Source organism: Equus caballus, chromosome 3, assembly GCF_041296265.1.
Source record: "Equus caballus isolate H_3958 breed thoroughbred chromosome 3, TB-T2T, whole genome shotgun sequence".
NCBI classification, from domain to species: Eukaryota; Metazoa; Chordata; class Mammalia; order Perissodactyla; family Equidae; genus Equus; species Equus caballus.
The window spans coordinates 59,610,942-59,623,412 of NC_091686.1; the positions used below are offsets into that span (position 1 = coordinate 59,610,942).

General features: G+C 38.2%; 1 protein-coding gene across 11 annotated transcripts in view; it reads left to right on the forward strand.

The window, feature by feature from the left end:
• Nucleotides 1-12,471, forward strand: part of HELQ (helicase, POLQ like) — a 50,853-nt gene that overhangs the window by 1,158 nt on the left and 37,224 nt on the right. For 6 of the 11 annotated variants that reach the window (XR_011437064.1, XR_001380469.3, XR_011437062.1 and 3 more), the window contains exons 2-7: nt 346-1,060; nt 5,231-5,409; nt 5,970-6,170; nt 6,607-6,679; nt 9,893-9,990; nt 11,832-11,930. Coding sequence is in view for 4 of the 11 variants with exons in the window: in XM_014738789.3 (XP_014594275.1) it covers nt 346-1,060; nt 5,231-5,409; nt 5,970-6,170; nt 6,607-6,679; nt 9,893-9,990; nt 11,832-11,930 (1,365 nt within the window). In the remaining 7 variants the exon portion in view is untranslated. Of the gene's footprint in view, nt 1-345; nt 1,061-5,230; nt 5,410-5,969; nt 6,171-6,606; nt 6,680-9,892; nt 9,991-10,838; nt 11,011-11,831; nt 11,931-12,471 lie in introns of those variants that run through there. The other 5 variants (XR_011437065.1, XR_011437066.1, XR_011437067.1 and 2 more) reach the window with 4 other exon arrangements.

The following is a 12,471-nucleotide window of genomic DNA, read 5'->3' on the forward strand; positions in this document are numbered from 1 at the left end:
TGGGAGAGGTGAGGGTACTGCAGTAATCAGAAACTTCTAGTGAGATGACATCCCAATTGATGTCTATCAGTTCTGCTACCGCTTTAAGGATTTAGTACTGGCTTAGGAATTAGGATCCCAGCATCACTATACACTATGAGTGCAGTTTAGACAAGTCACTTACCCTCTCTGGGCCTCCATTTCTTCATCTATAAAAAGGGGATGATAGCTAATTCATAGGGTGATTTACATTTAAGTCTATGATTCATTTGTGACCATATATTTATACCTGGTATAGCTCTAGGCTGGAACTTTTATTTTTAATGAAGTTAGGCTTGACCATAAATCTTTTTGTTTTCTTTCCAGAGTTATGACAGTGAAGAGGACATGTTTGATGACTATGATAGCTTTGCTGAAAACTCTTTTTTAGCTCAACTTGATGACCTGGAACAAAAATATATGCAACTTCCTGAACGTAGGGAACATGCTACAGACGTTGCCACTGAAGATCTTTGTTCAGACAGCATCAAACATAAACTCAGCGTTACTACCTTAGACAACTTTACAGAATTAAAAACAGATGTGCACACAAAGAACCAGAGCGAGTACGAAGATGTCTCTACTGAATCTGGAGCTGATCTTTTGTGTGATGTACCTTCTTCCCAGGTTTTATACTTTGAAAATTTGCAGAACTCCTTAAATGATTTGGGTGATCAGTCTACTAAAGAGAGGGATTGGAACTCATCCTCTCACAAGACTGTGAATGAGGAATTGCCCCGTAGTAGCATAGAGCAACCCCAGCAAATTGATGAATCGTCTTCTACAGTCAAAACTAGTTCAGATGTGAATAGGAAAAAAAGTCTTAAAGATCATCTAAAAAGTACCATGACTGGAAATGCCAAGGCCCAAACACCAATATTTTCTAGGACTAAACAGCTCAAAGAGACTCTCCTGTCTGAAGAAATTAATGTTGCTAAGAAAACAATTGAGTCATTATCAGATGATCTTGGTCCTTTTTATTCATTACCCAGCAAAGTGAGAGACCTTTATGTTCAATTCAAGGGAATTGAAAAATTATATGGTAATGTTTTTGCTGGAATTAAAAAAAAATTACCATCATTACCATAATATTGGTGCATATCAATAGAAATCAGATACTTCCATGGTCATATTTCTCATCTTAAAAGCAGATCAAAATATCAGTTCTCTCTCAGCTTTCCATCTCTGTCTTGCTACTAGTGAACCTTTTTCCTTCCCTATGTGGTCATACTTCTCAGACCTGTTATCCTTGCTGTCTCCTTTTCCTCACCTGAGTAACTCCCAGCCCACTCCAACTCTGCGTTCTGTGCTCTCACTTAAGATGTAATGACTTCACTGTCTAAACCCAGTGATACTTTTAGTTCTTACCTTACCTGACTTCTTATTAGCGTACATGACACAACTTACCCGACCCTTCATGAAACAGTCATTTCTTGACGTCTTGACGTTGCTCTCCTGGTTTTCTCTCTGAATGTCTAGCTGTTCATCAGTTTTCTTAGCTGGTCTTTCCTGGCTGGCTCTGACTTCTCTACCAACACTTAGTTGTTGAAATTCTGACTACTCAGATGTCTTGAGTGAAAGAAGTTAATGATTAAAACGAAACATCTTTAAAGACAGCTGAAGTTAAGATTTAAGTGCAAAGAGATAGTATTAATAACAATTAGTGTATCTTGTAATGTTTTTCAAAAGTCCTGGGTCCTTTCAAATATCTGTCATCTTAAACCACGAAGGGACAGTTCCTACCATCCTGGAAGATCAGCCTACCAACTAGTCACTTCCTAAGTATTTCTGAAACTCCTGTGTTAGTATCCTATGAACCATATGAAAACATGGGTTCTCGTCTCGGAAGACAATCAGGTTGGAGTAACAGGACTACAGGAAACAAAGTCTAATATAAGACTGTGCAAGAGTCTAGTAAATTCTAAATTGTGAGATTTGTAGATTCAGAGCTAAAGGTGTCTGTTGCCCGTGAAGTAGATGTTAACTTTCTTCCCTCTTTTCTCCCATCTGCATCGCCTGTCAGAATGAGTACCGTGAGGACAGGGCTCTATCTAACTCATCTTTTTCTTATGTAGCTAGCACTGTGCCTGGTTCACTATGGTAGGTTCTCAACTGCTGGGTGTTGTCAGCCTAGTTATGAGTTCTGTCCCTGTCACTTAAAAACTAGTTTTGCACTCTGAGCCTTAGTTCCTGATCTATTAAAAAGAGATAACGACAATAATAATAATAGTTGTTTTGCAAGTTATGTTCTGTGTCAAGGACATGCCAAATTAGACTTCGGTAATGACTATCAGTAATTATATTGGTAGCTTGTAAGAACTTAAGTAAATAACAACTTTTTAAATCTCTTTTTACTTGTAAATCTGGCTTAATCACATGACCAATTTAAAGCATAAATATGTGTACTACGTTTTATTGAGCTAAAGCAGTGGTTCTCAAAGTGCAGTTTGTGGACCATAAGATCAGCATCACCTGGAACCCTGTTGAAATGCACATTCTCAGGCTCCACCCCCAGACCTACCGAATCTGATCGTCTAGGGGTGGGAACTGGCCATCTGCTTTAACAAGCCCTGCCGGGGGTTCTGATGTGCCAAAAGTTTGAGTCACTGAGTTAGAGAATCTCAACCTTATGCTGTTACTTTTGCCTTTTTATCATAAAATCACATGATTAACGTGTTTTATATAAATGTTGAGAACTAGGTTAATATAATTAATTTTTTTAACGTGTGAAGATAACTGATATTCTTAAATGTTCATTATTTTCGTCATTTTATAGTTTAATCTGAGTTGGATAAAATGTAGATATGGTCAACTTGTATTTTGGCACAAACATCTGCAGTTTGGTAACTAATGGGTAATACCAGTCTGAAGTACTTTTTAATATTTAAGTATTAAACTTAAGTATTTAAGTATTTTTAAGTTTTTTTAAAGTAAAAAAAATACATAGTCATTTGCATATATTTGGGTGTCACCAATAAGCACAATAAATTAAAGTCACTTAAGTGTCATTCAAGTCACTATTTTTAATACCTTTGTAATATATTCTATGAGTCATTTTTAATTTTTTGTTCTTTTTTTGCTGAGGAACATTACTGAGCTAACATCTCTTGCCAATCTTCCTCTTTTTGCTTGAGGAAGATCAGCCCTGAGCTAACATCTTTGCCAGTCTTCCTCTATTTTGTGTATGAGTCGCTGCCTCAGCATGACTGCCGATGAGTGGTGTAGGTCGGTGCCCAGGAACTGAACTTGGACTGCCAAAGCAGAGCACACTGAACTTAATCACTAGGCCACAGGGCCAGCCCTGAGTACTTTTTAAAATTTAATTGTTTTGGAAAACAAATGTAATATATTCAAGGCCAAGTTTTCTATGCGTATATTCTTTTTTTTATTTTATTTTTTTCCTTTTTTTCCCCAAGGCCCCCCCCCGGTACATAGTTGTATATTCTTTGTTGTGGGTCCTTCTAGTTGTGGCATGTGGGATGCTGCCTCAGTGTGGTCTGATGAGCCGTGCCATGTCTGTGCCCAGGATTTGAACCAACGAAATACTGGGCCGCCTGCAGCGGAGCGTGCGAACTTAACCACTCAGCCACGGGGCCAGCCCTATGCATATATTCTTTCTAATATCTGTACATAATTGGGTCCATAGTATCCAACACACATTTATGATCTGCTTTTTTCTCCTAACTGTATATTGAGCATATATAAATCAATCTACCCCGCATTTTCAAGCTGCAAAGAATTACATTGTATGATTGTTTGACAATTCATTCAACCTTTACCCCCTCGATATTTGTTGTTTGTTACTTATAAATAATGCTATGATGAACGTATTCACATAATGTTTATATGCCCTTGCTTTTATTTCTATAGGTGTAGAGTCCTGGGGGTAATACTGCTAGCTTGAAGACTATGTGTGGTTTTGTTTTTGATATTGTGATTTTTGCTAGACTGCTGTCCAAAAAGAGTGTAGCAGTTTGCTCTCATCAGCCATACACAAGAATGCCTGTTTGTCCCCACTCTAGTCAGCTCTGGATTTTACGTGTGTGGGGTGGTTCTTATTTGGTAGTTATTTGTGGGTTTTTTGTTTGTTTATTTTGCCAACCCAATAGGTAACAGTTGAACATCTTTTCATGTATTTATTAGCCATTTGCATTTCTCCCTCCTGTGAAATGTCTTGTCATATCTTTTGCCCATTTTTCTCGTGATAAAATACTGATACACATTTTGAAGACTTTTGATGATCCAGATTGTCAAATTGCCCTACAGAGTAGTTACACTAGTTTTCACACCATGTTTTGGATCTGATGTGATCCTTTTTATGAGTTCCACCTTGCTAGGTTGTGAAAACCCTAGATGGGCCAGTTAATAATCCTAATCTTTTATGGTTTAAACAGTCTTATCATTTTAAAATGGTATTCAAGCCATTCAAAGTTCAGCTCCCCATGAGAGCTGGTTCAGTATTCTTCCTTAGTTTGTACAAGACTTCATAGACTTTTTTTCCTCCTCGCCCTGTTTCCCTCTAAGGTGGTGTTTGGATGAATGAGGAAGGGAAGCTTACACAATCTCCTTGCAGAACGTATGAGGGAGGCCTCAGAATTCACACAGTTCCTTGTACTGTCCTTTAGTTTCTCTGATGCCCCCAGATGGTACTTCTTGTCCAGCAGGCTGCTGCCTGCTGTGCTGGAATCTTAGACTTAAGTCTGCAGCTGTTGAATGGGTGGGCTAGTTGCCCACCCCGCTAACCAGACCTGAGTGGTATTAGACTCTCACTGGCTGTGCACATCACACATTGGGTTGTTTTGTTTTTGTTTTGTTTTTTCTCTTGGCCCTGAGCTAACATCTCTTGCCAATCTTGCTCTTTTGTTTTCCTCTCCAAAGCCCCAGTACATAGTTGTATATCCTAGTTGTAAGTCCTTCTGGTTCTTCCATGTGGGATGCCACCACAGCCTGGCTTGATGAGCGGTGTGTAGGTCTGCGTGCAGGATCCAAACTGGCAAGCCCTGGGCCACCCAAGCAGAGCACATGAAGTTAACCGCTACACGACCGGACCGGCCTCCATAGGGTGTTTTTGACACTTAATATTGATGTATATTTACATTTATCATGAAAAGATTGCTACACATGGAGGGATTTGATCTTTCCTTCATAGGAAACTTTCTTGAGATTGAGATTGTAGAAAGGGAAAATAATGCTTTTTCTCTTAATTCCACAGAATGGCAACATACTTGCTTAACATTGAATTCTGTGCAAGAAAGAAAAAATTTAATATATTCCTTGCCAACGAGTGGTGGAAAAACCCTCGTGGCTGAGATTTTAATGCTACAAGAACTGCTTTGCCGGCGGAAAGATGTTTTAATGATCCTACCATATGTGGCCATTGTCCAAGAAAAGGTATCATTTTTTTTTAACAAGTGATATCTACTAATATTATTTAGACATTAAAATATAAAAACTAGCATAAATGTAACAACTTTTTATTGACTGAGAAGAGGTGCCTCTATTAATAGAGAATTATCTGTATTTTTAGGATGTGCAAAAGCAGTATGGAGGACTGAAAATCTCTTCTAATACTAATTACCTGTTGCAGAAAGAGTTTTGTTTTTCTAAACTGCTGGATTAAACTCAATTTTAAATCTTCTATTGATATTTTGCCTGCTTTTTCAAGCAGAAACTAACCAATTATTTTATTGAAATAAATGAATTATTGTGATTTTTATTACATAATGGGAGACAGTTCAAATTTATCTTCACATTATGTAGTTTAAAAGTTGTATTCATTTTGCAAAGAACAACACATTAATTATGACATTTCTTAGATATGTATGTCTTATCTGAGATCTTGTTCCCATTGATTGGTTTTAAACACCATTTTTAGATTTTTTAAAGTCCCTTGAGCATTAATAGAGTTCTTATTTATCTGGTTTGTTTGTTTGTTTTAACTAATATCCTAGATTTCAGGTTTGTCAAGCTTTGGTGTAGAACTGGGTTTCTTTGTTGAAGAATATGCGGGAAGCAAAGGAAGATTTCCTCCAATTAAAAGAAGGGAAAAGAAATCGCTCTACATTGCCACTATTGAAAAAGGGCATAGTCTGGTGAACTCCTTGATTGAAACTGGAAGGATTGGCAGTCTGGGTCTGGTTGTTGTAGATGAGGTTGGTTACTACTTTTAATTTATCAAGACTTCTATTCTACTAACATATCTATTATTCTGTGGATCTGCCTAGTACCTCTATGAGAATAAGTAACTTATTTTTAATATATAGACAATATAGATGAAGACATTTCATGCCTGGTAATCTTAAATTCGGTTTTGTGTCATGTGTTTCTTGAAGAGCAAATATATGCGTGTGTGTATTCAATTTTATAATAGTACTTATGAATTCCAGATGCGTCAGGACATTGGCCCCAGACCTTATTAACTTAAAATACTAATGAAATGATGCATTTGTACTCTAGTTGCTATATGAAAAATGCTTAAGAGTTATAAAACAAAGTTCCTTCTTCATTTCATACAAATATATGACTATTTTATAGAGGCACTATATGCAGATTTACTTTTCTCTTCTCTCTTTTCTTAAAATCTCAAAGTTGCACATGATTGGTGAAGGAAGCCGTGGGGCCATACTGGAGATGACCCTAGCAAAAATCCTCTACACTAGCAGTAAGTATGTTTTCAAATGTGGTCACCAACTGATTTATAATCAGGAGACCTATAAAAGATGTAATTCTAGCACTAGCTAGATTATGTAACCTGGAGTAAGTTATTTAAGCTTTCTGCCTTAGTTTTTTAATTTCTAAAGTAGGCTTATAAATTTTTGTTGGAAGAATGGATGAGGATAAATGAAATTAACATTTGAAGACATCCCCCCCATGATCATCCTCTACTTAGTGGCTGTTTGTGCTTAGGCAGATGACTTAACCTCTCTGTTTCTTCATCTGTAAAATGGGGATAATAATGGTACTGACCTGGTGGGATTTGGGGAGGATTATATGAGTTAACACATGTAAAGCATTCAGCAATGCCCAGCACATAGCAATCAATAAGAGTTTGCTGCTGCCACCACCGTCAATATCATCATCATCCTAACAAAGCAGCATATTTAAGTACTCAATTTAAGGAGCCATTTTGCAGCACTAGAGTCTTCAAATATATATGAAGCATTTATTCTAAATGTCTTCTCTATTATTTACTGATATGCTATTACAATAACTTATTAGTTGTTAGGTATTGCAATACCTTGTATATGGAAAAATTATTAATTATAAAGGTCAAATCTTAAAATTATTTTAAAAATTTTGATAGTAATGATATTTAGGCAGGTTGTAGCACTTTATAATCATTCATTCAAAAAATATTTATTGAGTACCTACTGTATGCCAGGCACTATTTTAAGTGTTAGGGATACAGCAGTGAATAAAACAAAGTCTTTGGCTTCATCAAACCTATATTTTAATGAAAGTGAACAGACAATAAGCAGATAAACAGGTAAACATGGTGTGTCAGATGGTGACAGCTCTATGAAACAATGTAGAGCAGAGGAAAAGAGGAGCGTGATCCCCTGCTTGTCAAATCCAGCGTATACTGAATGTCCTTGTCTTGGTTTTTCTTCAGTGTTTGACTGTTTATCATTTTTTTCCTTTGGGTGCTGAGACTTCATTCTCTCTTAGTGTGAGACCCCTCCTCTCTCTGTGTGAGGGGTCATGTGTTAGCACTGAGAGCTAGTGCAGCATGATGGCTGAGGACAGACTCTGGAGCTGCATTCAAACCCTGGCTCACTTTCACTGCATTGTGATCTTGTCAAGTTACAGTAACTGTACCTCTGTTTCCTCGTGCGTCACAAATGGATGACAGTAGTAGAACCTTCATCACTGAATTGCTGTAAAGATGACATGAGTTAATCTTTGTAAAGCATCTAGCATAGTACCTGCACATAATGGACGTGTGTTTGCTATTGCTGTATGCTTATTTGTCTTTCTATTATCAGTGCGTTGCACTTAATAGATATTTGGATGAAATGAGTCTCTTTAGTTTCTTCCTCTTGTTCTCCCTGTGACACCACTTTCTAAGCGTATTATGTACATTGGTGTTACTGTGGATGCATCTTAGTCTCTTCTCTTGTTTCCTGCTTCATGCGGTTTCTACTAATTCTCATCCACACTCATGTCTTCAAGTGCTTCCTGTGTGCTGATGGGTCCTGATCTGTATTTCCAGCTTTCACCTCTCTTCTGAGTAATATCATCTGCCAGCTGGGCACTCCAACTTGAATATCCTGTGAATAGCTCAGATTCACCGTGTGCAAGTCTAACTCATTTCCTTCAGACCCATTCTTCAGACTGAATTCCGTGCCACCACTTGCCAGCCATCCAGCCAACCAAGCCAGAATCTTTTAATATTTACTCTTGTACATTCTGTCAGCAGCCAAATCCTGATTTACCTCATAAATATATTTTTAAATCCTCTCCGTCCTGTTGCTCTTTACTACTAAATCTTCAGTTCAATACCTCATCCTCTCTTACCAAATTCCCACAGAAATCATCAAGCTCTTTTGTGTGGCTTCAGTCTTGATCCCTGCCCTTTCCCCCACCAAATCCATCTTCTCTGTGCAGTTAGAATGATCTTCCCCAGATGCAAATCCAATTAGTTTATTTTGCTACTTACAATCCTTTAATACCTTCCCTTTGTTTCTGCATAAATCCCAAATTTCTTAGCACAGCCTTTCTTGATTTGGCTGCATGCTCACCTCATCAGCCTCATAGTCCACCCTCATGGAGTGGGAAGAGACAACACATATTCCTCTTTTGGATAACGTCTTGAACAATAATTTCAAGACAAAGGATAGCAGCTGTGAAGAAGTATTTGCTAAGAATGCTTCTTTGATTTTCCATTCAATAGCCAAGTCTATGGAAAGCAGCCATTTTGTACTGCCCAGAAAGTCATGCAGATTCATGAGTTTCACTCCACCTTTATTTAAAAAAAAAAAAAAAGAAAAGTTAACAGCCTGATAGCAAGATCCCATAAAGGACTTTAATGTGACAAGAGTTCGGGACCCATTCAGCCCTGCGTCCTATGCTGTACATCTGCCTATAGCCGTACCTGTGGAACATGTTTAACTCTTCATAATGATGGTCCAGCTAGTCAGCAACAAGCGTATTGCTGGATTAATACTCTGGTAATAGATTTATTGTTGTTAATGCTGTCAAGTACCAGTGGCATAGCTTTCAGCATCACTGCAACACACAGCCACCACAGTATGAGAACTGACAGAAGGGTGGCGTGGTTCCCTCACCCCCGGCTGCAGCGATAAGAACACTGAATCTTAACCACTAGACCACCAGGGCTCTCACTGCTGTGGCCTGGGTTTGCTTCCTTGTCAGAGAACCACACCCATCTGTTGGTTGCCATACTGTGTGGCAGCTGCATGTTCCTATGATGCTGAAAGCTATGCCACCAGTATTTCATATACCAGCAGGGTCACCCATGGTGGACAAGTTTCAGCAGAGCTTCTAGACTAAGACAGGTTAGGAAGAAGGACTTGGCCACCCACCTATGAAAAATTGGCCGTGAAAACCCTGTGAGTAGCAGTGGAGCATTGTCCTATATAGTGCCAGAAGGTGAGAGGATGGCGCAAAAAGACTGGGCGGGGTTCTGCTCTGCTGTACACAGAATCACTAGGGGTCAGAATCAGAATCGACTTTGTGTCACTAACAACAAAATATATTTGTATTTTTCTTACCTTTTCCCTCCTCTACCCCTCCACCCCCACCTTTCCCAAATCACTCAGGAAGAATTCAGAACCCAAAAAAGTTGCTAAAATTACTATGATGTACTAAAAAACAAATTTTTCTCGATACTTTGGATTTTTTTTTTTTTTAGAAACAACTCAAATTATTGGTATGAGTGCAACGTTGAGCAATGTTGAAGACCTGCAAGAGTTCCTTCAAGCAGAGTATTACACCAGTCAGTTTAGACCAGTATGTACCTCAGGTTTACACTGTATTGATTTGTTCTGTAGCATCTTACTTAGAGAAGTAGCAAACGTACTATGTAAAAAAATTGTAGAGCTGGCCCCGTGGCCTAGTGGTTAAGTTCAGCGTGCTCCACTTCGGCAGCCTGGGTTTGGTTTCTGGGCATGGACCTACACCAGTTGTCGGTGGCCATGCTGTGGCAGTGACCTTCCTCAACAACAACAACTAAAAATTCTATAGAATAGTGAAGGGACAGAATTCCAATCACCATGGCTATATACAAATAAGAGTTTGTGTTTAGAGAATGTAAACACTCTGGGGTTGGGGATCTTGGCTTGAGTCACTAATCTATCTGTAGCACCTGGAACAGTGACTGGCCCGTGGGCCTTTTTTTTTTTTCTTTTGAGGAAGATTAGCCCTGAGCTAACATCTGCTACCAATCCTCCTCTTTTTGCTGAGGAAGACTGGCCCTGAGCTAACATCTGTGCCCATCTTCCTCAACTTTATACGTGGGACGCCTACCGCAGCATGGCTTTTGCCAAGCAGTGCCATGTCCACACCTCAGATCCGAACCTGCCAACCCTGGGCCGCCAAAAAGTAGAACGTGCGCACTTAACCACTGTGCCACTGGGCCGGCCCCGGCCCATGGGTCTTCAGTGAATCTTTATTGAATGTAATTTTCCAGACCCATTCCATTTTTCCACTTCTTATTCTCTAAGGTAAATTTTTACATTTGGTCAAAATTTAGTGATTCATGTTTTGAATTATTGGCACATAAAAAAATTATCTTAAAAGTTAAAACGTTTTCAAATATTTATGCTTTGGTAGTTATAATGCTTTTTTAATACATTAAGACTTCATATGGAGCCAGCCCTGTTGGCCTAATGCTCAAAGTTTGGCACGCTCCGCTTCAGCAGCCTGAGTTCAGTTCCCAGGTGTGGAACCACACCACTCATCTGTTGGTAGCCATGCAGTGGCGGCAGCTCACATAGAAGAACTAGAGGGACTTACAACTGGAATATATAAGTAGGTACTGGGGCTTTGGGAGGGGAAAAAGGGAGAAAGGGGAAGATTGGCAACAGATGTTAGCTCAGGGTGAACCTTTCCCAGCAGGAAAAAAAAAAGACTTCATATGGATTTAAATTTAAACTGCCCAATAATAGTATTCCCAAATGGCATGAAGAAATTAAATAACTGTAATTTGTACTTAGTTGAAAGTAGTAGTACATATACTCTGTCTGCACTACCAGTGTGCATGTTCTAAGTAGGTTTTCAGAAAATAATTTTAATTTGAAATTCGGTGTTTTTACATTTGCACCAAATATGCAAATTTTCAATAGAGATTTTCTGATCTTAACTGTCAAATTAGATGCTATTCTTTTAAAATGCATTGAGCTATGTTTATAAACTTTTTGTCTACAAATACTTAAAAATAAAATGGTGGTATTTAGAATGAAAAGTGATGACTAGTAAAACAGAAAGTTTTAAATCTTAAGGACTAACACAAATAACTCCTTAATAAAAGGTAAAGAGTGTGATCACTTAACTCATTTTTACTTCTTGTGACAAATACAGAAGTGTCTGGTTTCCTTTTAAGATGTGGCAATTCACTTCAAAAGTATTTCTTCAAGGATATTATTACCTATTTTGAAAGCAGAGAAAGAGACTTTAAAAACAAGAAATGATAAAGGAAATACTTAAAGCATGTTTTACATATCTTAGAAAAACTAAAATCTGTATATAGCTGTCCTTCTTTACAAGTCTTTACAACATATTTTGCAAAATTTAAAACTCTGGAAAGAGGAATTTATATGTGGTATTAATTGCAAATGTCCTTTTAATTCAAGGTTGAATTAAAAGAATATCTGAAAATAAACGATGCAATATATGAAGTTGACAGCAAAGCTGAGAATGGCATGACTTTTTCACGTGTCCTTGGTTATAAGGTAACATTAATAACCTTCGAACCCAAGTTTCCCAGACTTTGTGCCCGGATGCTCCAGGGCACCACAGAAGATTCACATGGGTACTGCGGGATAGTTGGGTATTTGAGAGGAACAGCTGATGCTTGACATCTGTTGAACACTACTCAAACTACTGGTTCAAGGTAGTTAGTTTCCAATTTCAACATTAGAGCCCAAGACATTGCTTTCTATGTCACATGTCTATGTGAAGTTGGTTATTTTGCAGTTACTGTAAGCAAATACCACGTGAAAATCAGTATGGGACGAGAATTGATGGTGGCGATGTCCAGTCTAATTCCACATTTTGAAAGACTGTCCAGTGCCCAGTTGTGCACACATCCCATTAGTGGGCTGTTGTGGTTATTTGAGTGAAATAAAAGTAATTTATCGTTCAATTGATATGTACTACTTATTCAAACAGCTACTACATTGTCAGGAAATACATACTTAGTAAGTTGTTTGGACCTAACTACCTAATAAACAAAACTGTTGGATAGATATTTCTTTTGGCCTTGGGGCTCCA